Raw genomic sequence first — 13,248 nt, 5'->3', positions numbered from 1 at the left:
TACTGGATAGCCCATTTAATCGGTATTAAGCCAGACAACTATTGCCCGCTTGACTAAAATTTATTCATAGCTTTGGCCCGAGCAACAGCATAGTCACGCGAGTCCAGTGGGCGTGTATCAAGTGAGACATTCCGTGCATGAATCGTTATTACTAGATTTAGGAAAATGTTGTTGAAACCTTGTTGGACGCGAGACAGAATTGTCCTCGGTACGTTAAGCCAGGGGATAGAAGGAATGATAAACGAGGGATTTTTTAGGAGTTCGCTTCAAATTACGAGTGGGACATAGACACCACCTGCAGATCATGGCAGCAACACATCCGAAGCACTCCTCAGCAGCATGTATAAGTTTACTGATCGTGTCAAGGATAGGTTGGGAATCGGCCAAGCTCGGGTCCTGAATCTCTGTCGATAAGCTGCGTACACGGTGACGCAAAGCTATCTATGGGCGTTCTGTATATTATCTTGATCTACTCGAAGAAGAAGAGATCAAAAATTAGGTTTTAAAATATCTTGATATAAAATGTAGTGATATTCTCTTCTACTATCTTACCAAGCTGACCGGTTAATGTACCCGGTCAAGTATATTCATCACAGATCGCTTAAAAGGGCTTGGGATATTAAATTTACGTCGGCAATCTTGCTTTGCCTTCATTTTTTGGTATAACGGTGCTTTGACTGGTTAGGATGTAAGGCATTTGAGTGGAATTGTTCAGCTAGACTGTATCCAATTTTGGAAACATCCGGGGACTGCGCCGGCTCCGGATGTGGAGTTCTACTTTTAGCTCCTTTTTTTTTTTTTTACTGGCACATAACATGCTGATGGCCCCCTGTACTTCAGAAGTTCAGATCGTGATCCAGTATCGACTGCGGACCTACGTATATGGTCTATATAGGTTGCCATACCGCTCACCGACAAAATAAGCGGTAAACAAAGTAAAAAGTCACGTGACACGGGTCGAGGGCCAATGGCGCCAAAGGGCCTGTAGGGCCCGTAGGGACAATAGGGACAATAGGGACAACAGGCCCGAGAAGGTAAACGTCCAGCCCTTTACATCCCGTTTGACTTGTTTCCTTCTTCATGTTCGGTATTCTCGTTGCAACTACCTAGTATATTCGATAATAGAGAAGAGGTTGGATACTAGACCGAGTCATAACACTACCTCCAAGAAATGTGACTTAGTATCATGACAGAATAATATTATTGAAAAGACTGTCATAGCGTGATTTTATATTAAAGACGGTTGTGGGTCACATAAGGCATAATCCATTAATACCTAGGTATTAGCTTACAAGAAATTACCATCTCTGTAGATGCTGAATGCATGATATTTGTATAGCAAAGTATCAGCCAAAAACTTACCGCTAACCCGTATTTCGATATTGCAACTATTCACATGTTTAATCTTTATATTAATTTTGTCTTTACAGTTATTTGATTTATGTTCACTCAGATTGTTTTATAGGACAAGTGTTAGGTGTGGGTGCGTCACCTAACATGACAGTGCTGCTATATAAGGCGCTCAGGAATATCTAATCCCATTGGGAATATGGGACGGAATTTGAATCCTTTCATGATCACAACTAAAGTTTAGCTTTCGAGACAGGAGGGGATGTTCATTTATACACAATCCTTCCGCCGGCATCCGCTCCCCTTAAAAATACCGAAAATGTCTGCCTCAAGTGGGTAAGGAGTAAGGAAAGGAACTGCCCCGCAGACCCGATCAGGACGGATGGACGGAAGGATCCAAGGAAGTGACCGTAGTGTCTACACAATTCAAGAGTTGAATTTGGCCAGACCATGGGAGGTCCATGGGTTAAGGCCAATCACCGACCTGAACATTCCAACAATTTTGTTCTATTATTGCAGTTGCTATTATTGTCCTGGTATTATTCGTCTGATTGTCTCTTGATGGTCGTAACTGGTAGGCGGTGTGGGTACTGATACTAGGCTCAATAAGGCAGGGAGTTGCTGCCTTGCCGCCTGGGATTCGACGAGTCTCTCCATCTCTGTCTAGTCTTTCTCTGTCTCCATCCCAATCACATCCATCACTGGCGCAGTGATCGTCCAGTCGCCACATCCCTGGAATCCCCATTCCATCCACAGAAGCCGAGCGATGCCATTCCCATAAGTATTTTGCTATCTCCACCCAAAAAAATGCCCCCTGTCATGGTTGCCTCTCCACTGAGTTGCCTGGACACGGTTACTGGACACGGTTACGAGGTAGATGAAAACTCTCCAATTCTATGTGGAGCGCTCAGCGGGGAACTCCATGCTGTGTTCTCGGATGGGTTACCTGGATCAGCATTCATCCCGGAGCTATGGTGGCTGATGGTTATCTCGCCGAAATGTGACATTTGCCAGGGGTGGCGGTGGGAGACTTGCGTCTATAACGAGGATACGGAGTACATGATGATGATGGATAAAACTATGGATAGGGGTACAAGGGGCCATCACCACACAATAGTGTATGAATAGCCGAGGCAACTACAGCAGTGTACTTCGAGTAGGCTGTTTACTCCACAGTACCGCGATGAGATGTCTCACCACACAAAGCAGGACCCTGAAAGATGGGCCTCTCCTGTTTCATCGTCTTCCTGTGGCCGGGTTCCTCATGTTTCAGGTTTGGCAACCGCTGGCTGAGCATGTCAATCATGCAGCAAGTTCCTGTCGCCGGCCCACCTGGTAAGCCTGTGTGAAGAATGGGGGAATTTGGTTGTCCAGGCTCCTCTTCATGGCAGCCTCCACTCGGCCGCTCATTCGCCGGGTCTGCTGTCGGGCTCATGCACTACATGGTAAGCGCCGACCTCCACCCGCACAACCAACACAACCTATTGAATGGAATGGTTCTTGGACAATAGGCAGTAATAGACCGTTGTCTTATTCACTGCCCGAATAATGGCCTGCAGGGCGACAACACAAACCCAGACGGGTATGGAGGTAACTTACCCTCGTTTATTATTTTGACTGTCCCCAGTCTTTGTAATACTCTATATTTTCTTTCTTGTCATCTTTTCTTCTCTCGTTTTTCTTTTCTTTCGTTGCTATACTCTCTTTACATTCTTTCTCGCGTCGTCTCCCTGGTGCAGATTGACGTCTGCATTCTTTACACCCCTCCTTCCTTTCTCATTGCCACAGCCTAGACGGTTGTCTTGCATTCCTTTGGATCGAATCGTGATCTGTCGAGATCTGGTCTAGATCTGAGATCTACTTTCTGCGGTTCATTTCCCTCTTAACTTGTATTCCTTCCTTTGCTGTCTGTGAATTCATTTCACTGTAGCTGGCCAAGATGCCTACACGATCCTTTCTTTGGAGCATCCGTTCGCTCGCAGTTTTCTCTATTGTTTCGCCTTCCATTGCTGATCGATCTGCTAAGAGCTCGGGTAGCTACCAGCTTCATGAATCATGGCAAGGCGAGAAATTCCTCGACTACTTTAACTTCTTCGACGGTGCAGACCCTACCCATGGCTTCGTCACATATCTCAACCAGAGCACTGCTGAGGGCTCTGGTCTGATCGACGTCACCTCCAGCGGCAGCTTCTACATGGGGGTTGATTATAAAAAAACCCTTGTCCCTGAAGGGCCCGGTCGAGAGTCAGTCCGTATCGAGAGCAAGCAATATTACGATGAGGGTCTTTACATCGTCGATCTGGCGCACATGCCTGGCAGTGCCTGTGGCACCTGGCCTGCATTCTGGTCCGTTGGCCCTGACTGGCCCCACGACGGCGAGATCGATATCATTGAAGGTGTTAACAAACATGAAGCCAATGAAATCGTTCTGCATACAAGTGGGTCTTGCAATGTCGGTGGTGGCCACGAGATGCATGGCGACATGACGTCTAGCGAATGTGGTGAAGCATCCGGCACGGTCGGATGCGTTGTAAAAGGCACGCAGGGCTCGTCCGGGGACCCCTTTAATAAGAACGGTGGCGGCGTCTATGCGATGGAGTGGACGGCCGATTTCCTCAAGATCTGGTATTTCCCTCGCGACTCCATTCCCGAGTCGATTACCGACGGCGAGCCTGATCCCTCGGCATTCGGTACGCCGATGGCCCACCTACAGGGCTCCTGCGACTTCCACAAGCGCTTCAAATCCCAAAAGTTCATCCTCGATACCACATTCTGTGGTGACTGGGCCGGTGGTGTCTATGGTGATTCGGGCTGCCCCGTGAGCGACCCCAGTAAACCCATCCAGAGCTGCGTGAAATACGTGGCCGAGAACCCTGACGCTTTCAAGGAAGCATACTGGGAAATCAACTCCATCAAAATATACCAGATCGGCGATAACTCGAATGGCCCGGCTCAGTCCGCCTCCACCCATGTTGACAGTGCTACCGTGATCCAGCCGACTCGGTCCTCTTCTATCAGTATCGCGAACCCCAAGTCTGAAACTGAAGCAACGCATGCGCCTTCGAGCCCTTCTGCTGTAGAAGTTACCGCCGCCCCAGCCAGTACAAAGAAAACCGTTCAATTTTCCTCCGCTGCACCGAGTGACGGCGGCGACAACTCGGAGACCATCTCGAAGAGCACTTTGTATTTGACTCGTACGACGACTATCTGTCCCCTTACCCTGCAGAATGCCTACACGGCAACGGCCGTCCACGGCGGTCAAACAGGGGCTGCTGAAAGTAGTACTGGCGTCCCATCGGTGATCGTCTCTGAGCCAGCCCCCGAGGGCAGCACCATTGTTCTCCCTTCTGTCAACACTATCATCCCTACGGGACCCACGGAACCTGTTGCCCAGCCATCTCAGCCCTCGAGAGCAGCGGGAAGCTCTACTGACAAACCACCTGTCCCTGCGCCGAGTTTCACGTCTTCATCGCGCTTTATCCCGGCGCCTGCGCCTGCACCCACATTTACTGCCCCAGGCGACTCTCCAGCCCCTGGTGGCGATTCCGGATCCACTGGATCTGGCGACTCTGCATCTTCATCTGGAGTCCCGAGCGCAACTACGCCTGTTGTCCCTCTTTTCACCGCCGGTGCTAGCAGATTGTCTCTGGGTGCGTCTGGCCTCGTGGGTGCTGCGGTGATTGCTTTCTTGGCGTGACTTTATGATTCCCATTGGTTCTTTCTTTGATGCCTATCTTATTTGGGTTCGATATCCTGCAAGAGGAAGCTCAATCAAACATTGCTTTGTTGTAAAATAGTCTGTCAGTGGTTGAAGGATACCTCTTCTCTTCTCTCTCCTTGTTTATACTTCTTTGAGCGTGAATTTCCTTCTCTTCCATTTAGATAGTAGGTAGATCAAAAACAATTGTCATGTGTTATATGGACTCCGACTAGATATTTTTTGCAAGTCATGGCGGCCCATAGAACTGATACAGTTGACCTCTAAATACATTGTTGCAATTAACTTGTAACTTGATTAAGAAATGTCATAACACATAAGTCAATGCACCAGGTATCATCTCATCCGTAACACCATACACGAACCAAATATAAACAAGAATCCACACCACCTAGCAGACTAGGCCGTCTTCCACCTGTTCAACCAATCCAACGCATACCGACTTAATATCCCATCTTCGATGATCCGCAACCGACCATTTCGCAACGTCATACTGTCTCTTTCTGCCTTTTCCGTCAGGAATCGCGGCATACGAGATGTCTCTGTCTCCTGGTCGTGGCCGTACATAGCCTCGTAGTGATCTGCTAACTTCACGGCTGGATTTACAGTCTCCTCGCCGCGAGATTCACTCTCGCGGAGTAGACGAAGCCATTCGCTGAATGGAACGGTTGAGAATGTGAAGCCCCTGCGTCGGAGGGTATCGAGCATAGATGACCAAGTGAATTCGCGTGGGTTGCACAGGTTGTAAATTGTGTCGTCTCCCTCTATCTCGTCGGTCTCGGTTTCGATTTCCGAGTCGCCCGAGGTAGAACATCTCTTTGCGATCTCCAGTATCGAACTCACCAACTTATCCACCGGCAGCCATGAACAGGTCATCTTCAAATCCGGTAGAGCATGTAAAGTCAATGCGGAGCGGATCATCAATGGGATGGCTTCATTGTCATTCCAGAGTCCTCGTTTCGAGTGCCCTGATATCTGTCCGGTGCGCAACGAGTAGCTCCGAGCGCCAGATTTTCGCGCGTTGCTGATGATCTGCTCGCCGATGAGCTTTGATCGAGCATAGCCCATGTCAAGTGCGCTGTGTAGATCGTCCATTGGGACTTCGTCGACAGTGGGAGAGGATGATCCCAGTGCCGTGGAGATGGAGGAGCAGAAGAGGAGAACGGCAGGCTTGGGTAGGTTAACTGATAACGAGAAGTTGATGAGGTTGTATAGGCCTTTGATATGTGGTTCGAAGCTCTTTAGAGGGAGGTTGAAGTTGACCGGCCATGCAGTGTGGATGATCAGGGATACGGATTGCTTCATCTGCCTTAGGTATTCGTAGTCCACCCCAAAATCAGACTCTTCCAGGGAACACTGCAGCGCGATGATCTTGTCGCTGCGGAATCGGGGCACGTTCAGGCCTTTCTGTGCCATGGCTTGTAGGATGGATTCCTTGGGTTGCGCGCGTCGGGTCAGACAGTACACAGCTGATACTGAGTCGTCATTCAGCAGTCGATATAGAGTATGTGCTCCCGTAGATCCCGTCGCACCGGTTAGAATCTGATATTGTTAGCATGAGCAATATTGCATAGGATGATTGACGTACAACACTCCGGCTACGTCCGGTCACCTCGTGGTTGGGCTTGTGTCTGAAGAACGAGGAATACTTTTCAATTAACCGTGGCATCAGTGCCATCTCGTCCGTGGTTGTCTGAATTTCCTGGCCGTCTTGAACCGCGTGGATGTATTCTGCCAGACGAGATATAGTCCCCGTTTCAAAGACTACATTTTGACCGACACTCTGGCTATCCTGGATTTTAAAGTGTTGGAGAATCAATCGCCGCATATGGATGGCTTTGAGGCTGTCTACGCCCTCAGCGAAGAACTCGGAATGAACACTGGAGATGTGAATGCCCAGCTCGTCACGACAAAGCTTCATCAGGAGCTCTTCGGTACCATTTACATCCAGCTCCACGGTGCCATGCACTGTCTGCTCCGATTCGGCGTATAATTTGTCAATCACATCGGCATATTTCGCGTAGACCTGTGCCCGGATCATTGATCCCTTGTCTGTCCGCGGACACACTGCATCCCAGGGTAAGACAACCACCATGTCTCGAGAGATCTGGGAGAACTGCTCGGCTCTCGAATTGGCCTCTTCGATGACCGGCCAGATCCGATCCAGATACTTCGAGTCCGAATCAATCCTCACCTCGTCGGACCGGAAGACCAGCAGTCCCGGCACGCTGCGATTGACGCCGACGACGACGGCTTCGTGCACCAGCGGGCTCTGTTTTATGGATCCCTCTATCGGCAGCGGAAGCACCTTCTCGCCGTTGACCAGGGTGATGCGGTCGTCGAGTCGAGTGACGTATTTCCACCGGTTCGGAAGCACAGGATGCGGCGTGAAGACGTCCTTGGAGTGATACGAGCCCGGCGGTTCGTTCGAATTGGACGTCGTCAGCGCCGGATGTCCCAAGAGGTAAACACATTCGTACAGCTCGTTGCCGATGGGCTTCATCCACACGTAGGATTGGATGTTGTCGAAGAACTTCATGTAGTTCCAGTATGGATCACTGGCGGGACGCGATATGGATTCGGCCACCAGACCCGCTTCCGTTCTATGGATGGTCAACTACAATACATGATGGACCACAGCAGACCAGGATAAGACAAGACACTTACAGGCCAAATGACCCGCCGAACCGCACCTTCTCCTCCACCATTCGGTCTCCCAGCTCGTCCGGACAGGGTGCACCTCCATACGTCACCAGTTTGCAGTTCCGTAGAGCTTCCAGCCCTCGGGGGTTGTCCACCAGAAGCTGAAGCATGTAGGGCACCCCTTGCACTGATTCAGGCTGCGCAGCTTCCAAGGCAGCCACCACCGAGGTTGCCGTCAGAGGTAATGAAGCATCCCACATGAAGGCCGTCTTCCTCATATACATAGCTTGCAGTGCCGTGGACAAGCCATGCAGATGATACCACGGCAGGGAGTTGAAAGATGTGAGTCCAGGTCCCCGCGTGGGATGGGTCATGAGGGCCTTGTGACTGAGGAAGAGAGGCTTAGGCGTGCCCGTCGACCCGGACGAATGCAGCACCAAGGCGATCTTATTCTTCTGGATTTCCGGATTCCGGCTCCGGTGAAGCACCATCACGGTCGAGTCCAGCGCCGTGTCTTGCAGCGACGGTCTCGCGATAATCGGACGACAGGTCACCAGCTTCAGACGAAGGATCTCCCCCATCGTGGCCCGGATGCTGGGGCTCTGTCCGTACAGGACGGTGTCACAGCCCACGACGTCCAGCAACGACACGCAGGCGACGGCGGAGAGGCGAGGAGACAGCATCATCACCGTGTATCCGAGTCGACTGAGGGCGAAAAAGGTCACAACCATGTTCATATCCGACGTGGTGAAGAGGGCAACGGTGGCGCCTTCACCTCGAGGCTGGTCCAGTAAGCTTCATTCATCCATAAAGTTTATGAATATATAGAAAGAGAGAGAGAGAGATACCGGTTTAAAACCGTAGTCCATCAAAGTACAGACCACCTGATCGACCATCCAGTCCAGATCCTGTCCGGTGAAATACTCATACGAGACATGGCCGTCGGTGGAGGGTCGAGGATAAGCCAACAGAGGATACTGCGTCACATCCTCTGCTCGTAGTCGGATCAAGTCATCCAAGATATGAAGACGGCCAAACCGAGTAGCCAACGTTTCGGGGCTACTGGGTCCGGAGACATTTTCAGATGATGAATCGTACTGTCGGATCCCCATGGTGTCAACCTGGCTGGGACACTGAGTCAAGTCGAGTCAAGAGGCACATTCCAGAGACGGGGAACCCGTATTTAAGGATACCACCCCAGATCGAAAGGCAATCGGATGGTGCTGGGGCGCGTGGACCTATCGTCATCTCTGCGTTCGGTTGGGCTGGCGGATTCCGCATTAGGCAATTCTTGTCGTTTCACGATCGCTGAACCTTACGATTTTTCTTGTGGAGTGGATCAAGCAGAGCGGTGTATCTGAAGATTTATTTTTCATTGTCTTTTTTTGTTTTTAGATTTTTTTTAAAAAAAAAAAATTTTGGCCCACCAACCACCGTGGCAACCAACACCGACAGATCGACTTCTTCTGCACGCAGGCATTAGTGCGCCAGTTGGGACGATACGTAGGGCACTCTCATCGCATATACCAGCATCGTAGACGCCAGACAACTACGGTGGGACCGATCTGGATCTGCTGTTGGCCGCATCCTGACCCATCTAGTACGCACCAGGAGGGATCGACCGCTCAGAGTTCCTGATGGCCAGCAGACTCAAATTTGTCAGTCACACCGTAGCAGTGCACGCGCAGCCTCCCGCATCACAGTCCTATGGGGGTGGGGGTGGTTGCAGGAAGCAACCGAGAACTGTTGAACTGTGCCGGGATATGACCCCAAGCAGCCGGGTTCCTGGCTTCCGGGCACCTGGCTCTGGTCCTTGATCGACTGCACGATCGCATTTTCCACCACAGACCTATCCTTGATTGTGCGGTCCCCTGGTCAGATCAGATCGTCCTCAGGGATCCTCTGGTAGCTCGTATCTTGCGCGGTCCGTTGTGGTCAGATAGCGAGGCACCGGAGAGAGGAACAAAAATACCCGACACGGAGGCAATGTCCGTACTTCTGTCGGAGAAATGACATCTCATGGGAACCTTGTTTATTTTTGCCTTCACTATTGATTTCACACGAAGCCTATGAGTCTTGGGTTGCAATGCCTCGTGGAATCGGAGACATCGGGTATGTTTCACTGGGGGAATGACAAAAATACCCTGGCATGAACTAACTACCGCATGCAGCCCCGACAAATCTGTCCATTTTCGGCATGAAGAAAACGAAAATGCCTAGTACGGAGTATCTACCCAGTGCTCCGTACGTAGGATTTCCCTGCCTGAAGGATTGTCAATCACTGCTCGGGCGCACACGGTCAATCGGCGGCGCTCTAGTAATCATTAGGATAGAATGCTGGAGACAATCTGACCTGTCACCTCCTCCTGTCGGGCTCTATCTGGATCAGTCGGTAATCCCTTAAAATCATCAGAATGCTAATCTAAATAAAATTAAATTGTCAAATGAAATGAGAAAACCCTCCCGTACCCACATGGCGCCCAATATTACTTTCCCTCCTGTCTCAGCCGCTCACCGATCTTCTCGCAATTCTCCGCCGACAATCCACGAATTTGATGACCAGCGAAGAAACACCACTCCGTACATAGTTACGGAGTAGTTATGGCATGATCCGATGTCAACGTAGGGTTCGCCACTGGCTCGTGGTCGCCGCTGCGGATCAGATCCTGGTCGTTCCGTGAGGACAGACTCGAGCAAATAAACCATAACAGGGAGGTATAGAGTGGTCCGTAGGTACACATGTACGCTGTTGATAGATAGATGTACGGAGTACGGTACCTCTTGTTGAGCCGCGCAAACATCGCCAGTCTGGACTGCTTGCATGTGGCTAGTGATCTCCCGTGCGTGGATATCAGTCCTGCGTAGTTGCGGTGTCTTTGGATTCATTAAAGCCAATTTCATTCTGGTCAATCAACGTGTTGATTCCCGGAAACTTCGTCCTCTGTAAAGTCCTCCATCCACTCTGACGTCTGGCATCGGGGAATACCCAATGGAATCGACAACCGGAAGAATGGCGAACTCAATCCTGTTCATACAGAATACTACAACCCTACTCCGTAACTGTCCGGACAAGGACAAGGACAGAAAATAAAATCAAAAAGAAATAAATAATATATATATGTGTGTGTACATATATATGAAGAAGTAACGGGTGGAGATCGGAAATCAGCATCCACTAGCTAGTGGGGATCATGGTCTCACGAACCAACCGCCAGGGAGCAACTGCTAGGGTGATGATGCTAGAATGCTGGATGCATCAAGGAGCTTGGGCCACCGGAACCAACAAGGAAGCTCTATAGAACAAAAGTCCATCGCGGTGGCGCTGACGTTGGTCGAGATGTGAAGTTCCCAAACTGCTGGAGTAGCTTCGGGCAGCAGCAGAGGTTGGGAATTGTTTGTTTGCTGGAACTGAAAATCTCTGTCAACAGTTTCCAAGTTTATTCCGAGACTTCTAGACCACACCAGTACGGAGTACGCTGTCGTAGTCCGTAGATTCCAGTGAACAACTGACAAACGCCACAGTGCCCGTCCCAGTCGCAGTCCAATCCAAGGAGCCGACCATGACATAAGAGGAAATTAAGGTCACGGACTACGCATGGGCCGACGTCCTTAGCCCCTTTGAGGGGAAATGAAAGTCAATCTATCCATTTATTGCCAATAAGTAAGGGTTCAGATGTGTCATCCGGACAACCGCTTTCGGTATCTTCTGCGAGACCCAACTTCAACCTGTCTATCTGTCTATCTATCTATCTGTCGTCTTGTCGTCGGTCGTCTATCTGCATCGTGTGTATTTATTTCTTCGACCGCCTGTTGTCTGCATCTCCGGTCTCTTGAATCCTTCCCTGCATCCTGCGCTGTACATACTTTTTTTTTTTTTTTTTTTCTTTATGGTTCATTTTGAGTTTCCCATGCTGGGTTCTGCACATATGGAGACTTCGCGTCAACCACCTCACGTACTATCCCTAATCGATGAGATCCGACAGCTGGCCTCATCTGAACAGGGCGATTCAGTCCAGTCCCGGTTCCAGCTACTGCGGCTGATCGATGAGTTGAAGCTGGCCGTCGAGACGCCCACAGAGACCGTTCTGCGAATGATCTACCAGGTAGGCATACAATACCTTAGCAGGAAGATCAATTGGTCATGATAATCATCCAGCCACCGCAAAATGCCGCCCTTCGCACCGTCATCGACCTGCGCATCTTCCCATTGCTTGTGGAACATCCCCAAGGCCGTTCGGCTAAGGACTTGGCGGTTCACACGGGGGCGGAGAAAGCCCTCATCGGTAGGTTCCGACGTCTATAGCTCTCGCGATCCACGAAAGAGACTGACCTTGGCCAGTCCGTCTGATGCGCGTCATGATTGCCTTGGGTCTGTGTGCCAGTCGCGAGCCAGAGGTTTATCTTCCCACCGACAAGACCATCGCGATGACGCAGCCCATTGGGCGGGACGGTGTGCCCTGCATGTATGCAATCCTCTTTTCATAGGAGTAATTACACCTTTGATCTAGTTTCCTGGGCCTAATTACGAGACAGATACGACTTGACGATGCCTACGCTAAGCCAACTCCCTGAGTACTTCCGGGAGCACCACTACGCCATGCCCAAGGAGTATTCACGCTCTCCCATGCGCTGGGCCGTCGGACAGAGCCAGTTCGAATGGCTCGCGCAGCGGAAATACCACCAGACCCTATTCAACTCCTACATGGCGAGTCGACGCCAGGGTCGACCATCCTGGTTCAACGTGTACCCCGTGCAGCGACTGACCGATCAGACGATCGCCCATGAGGACGCCGTCTTCCTCGTCGACGTCGGCGGCAACCAGGGCCATGATCTGATCCGCTTCAGGGAGAAACACCCTCAGGTCCCTGGACGGTTGATCTTGCAGGATCTCCCCAAGGTGGTGTCCCCGTCTGTCGGCAAGGGGATCGAGCCGATGGCATACAGCTTTTTAGATCCCCAGCCGATCAAAGGTAAGTCATTCGCTTCATTCACTGCAATGATCAGGCCGTGCATCAGTCTAACGACGCAGGCGCCCGAGCTTACTACTTCCGCGCCATCTTCCATGACTGGCCCGACTACATCTGCCACAAGATCCTGCTCAACACCGTCTCCGCCATGGATGAGGAGTATTCGCGCGTCCTCATTGTGGATTTCGTCCTCTCTGACACGGACACACCGCTCCTCCAGGCGTCACTCGACATCCAGATGATGAGCATTGGCTCGGGCATCGAGCGATCCGAGCGCCAGTGGAGGGAGTTGCTGCATAACGCCGGATTGGAAATTACGGGGATTTGGTCGGGGAGTCCAGGTATGGAGTCAGTGATTGAGGCTGTGCCTCGTTCTTTCGAATAGCCTTTTTTTTTTTTTTTTTTTTTTTTTTTTTTTTTTTTTTTTTTTTTTTTTTGCCCTTTTATTTTTATTAGCCTGTAATCCCTTCATCTTCTTGTTGATACTTGTTATAATCAATACCCCTGTCTGGGTGGCTGCCTCCCACCAACAATTCTAATCCATCATTTCAATATATCAATCCTCGTTGC

The 13,248-nt window shown here is 50.5% G+C and overlaps 3 protein-coding genes across 3 annotated transcripts; 2 read left to right on the top strand and 1 right to left on the bottom strand.

The window, feature by feature from the left end:
- Positions 1-3,289: 3,289 nt before the first annotated feature.
- Positions 3,290-5,047, top strand: eng2 (putative GPI anchored endo-1,3(4)-beta-glucanase; the record flags this gene model as incomplete). Its single annotated transcript, XM_033572749.1, has 1 exon — positions 3,290-5,047. One exon carries the CDS (start codon positions 3,290-3,292, stop codon positions 5,045-5,047), a length of 1,758 nt encoding a protein of 585 aa, XP_033423301.1.
- A 420-nt stretch (positions 5,048-5,467) lies between these two features.
- On the bottom strand, positions 5,468-8,823 carry ATNIH1004_008135 (putative secondary metabolism biosynthetic enzyme; the record flags this gene model as incomplete). Its single annotated transcript, XM_033572748.1, has 4 exons — positions 5,468-6,610; positions 6,657-7,671; positions 7,736-8,493; positions 8,560-8,823. The coding sequence occupies 4 exons, from the start codon at positions 8,821-8,823 to the stop codon at positions 5,468-5,470; spliced, it is 3,180 nt and encodes a 1,059-aa protein (XP_033423300.1).
- Positions 8,824-11,598: 2,775 nt separating this feature from the next.
- Positions 11,599-13,063, top strand: ATNIH1004_008134 (uncharacterized protein; the record flags this gene model as incomplete). Its single annotated transcript, XM_033572747.1, has 5 exons — positions 11,599-11,814; positions 11,868-11,994; positions 12,051-12,174; positions 12,245-12,681; positions 12,741-13,063. 5 exons carry the CDS (start codon positions 11,599-11,601, stop codon positions 13,061-13,063), a joined length of 1,227 nt encoding a protein of 408 aa, XP_033423299.1.
- Between the last annotated feature and the right edge of the window lie 185 nt (positions 13,064-13,248).

Source organism: Aspergillus tanneri, assembly GCF_003426965.1.
Source record: "Aspergillus tanneri strain NIH1004 chromosome Unknown AapTan_6_pilon_pilon_pilon, whole genome shotgun sequence".
Lineage (NCBI taxonomy): Eukaryota > Fungi > Ascomycota > Eurotiomycetes > Eurotiales > Aspergillaceae > Aspergillus > Aspergillus tanneri.
This window is presented reverse-complemented; position numbering and strand designations above follow the sequence as displayed.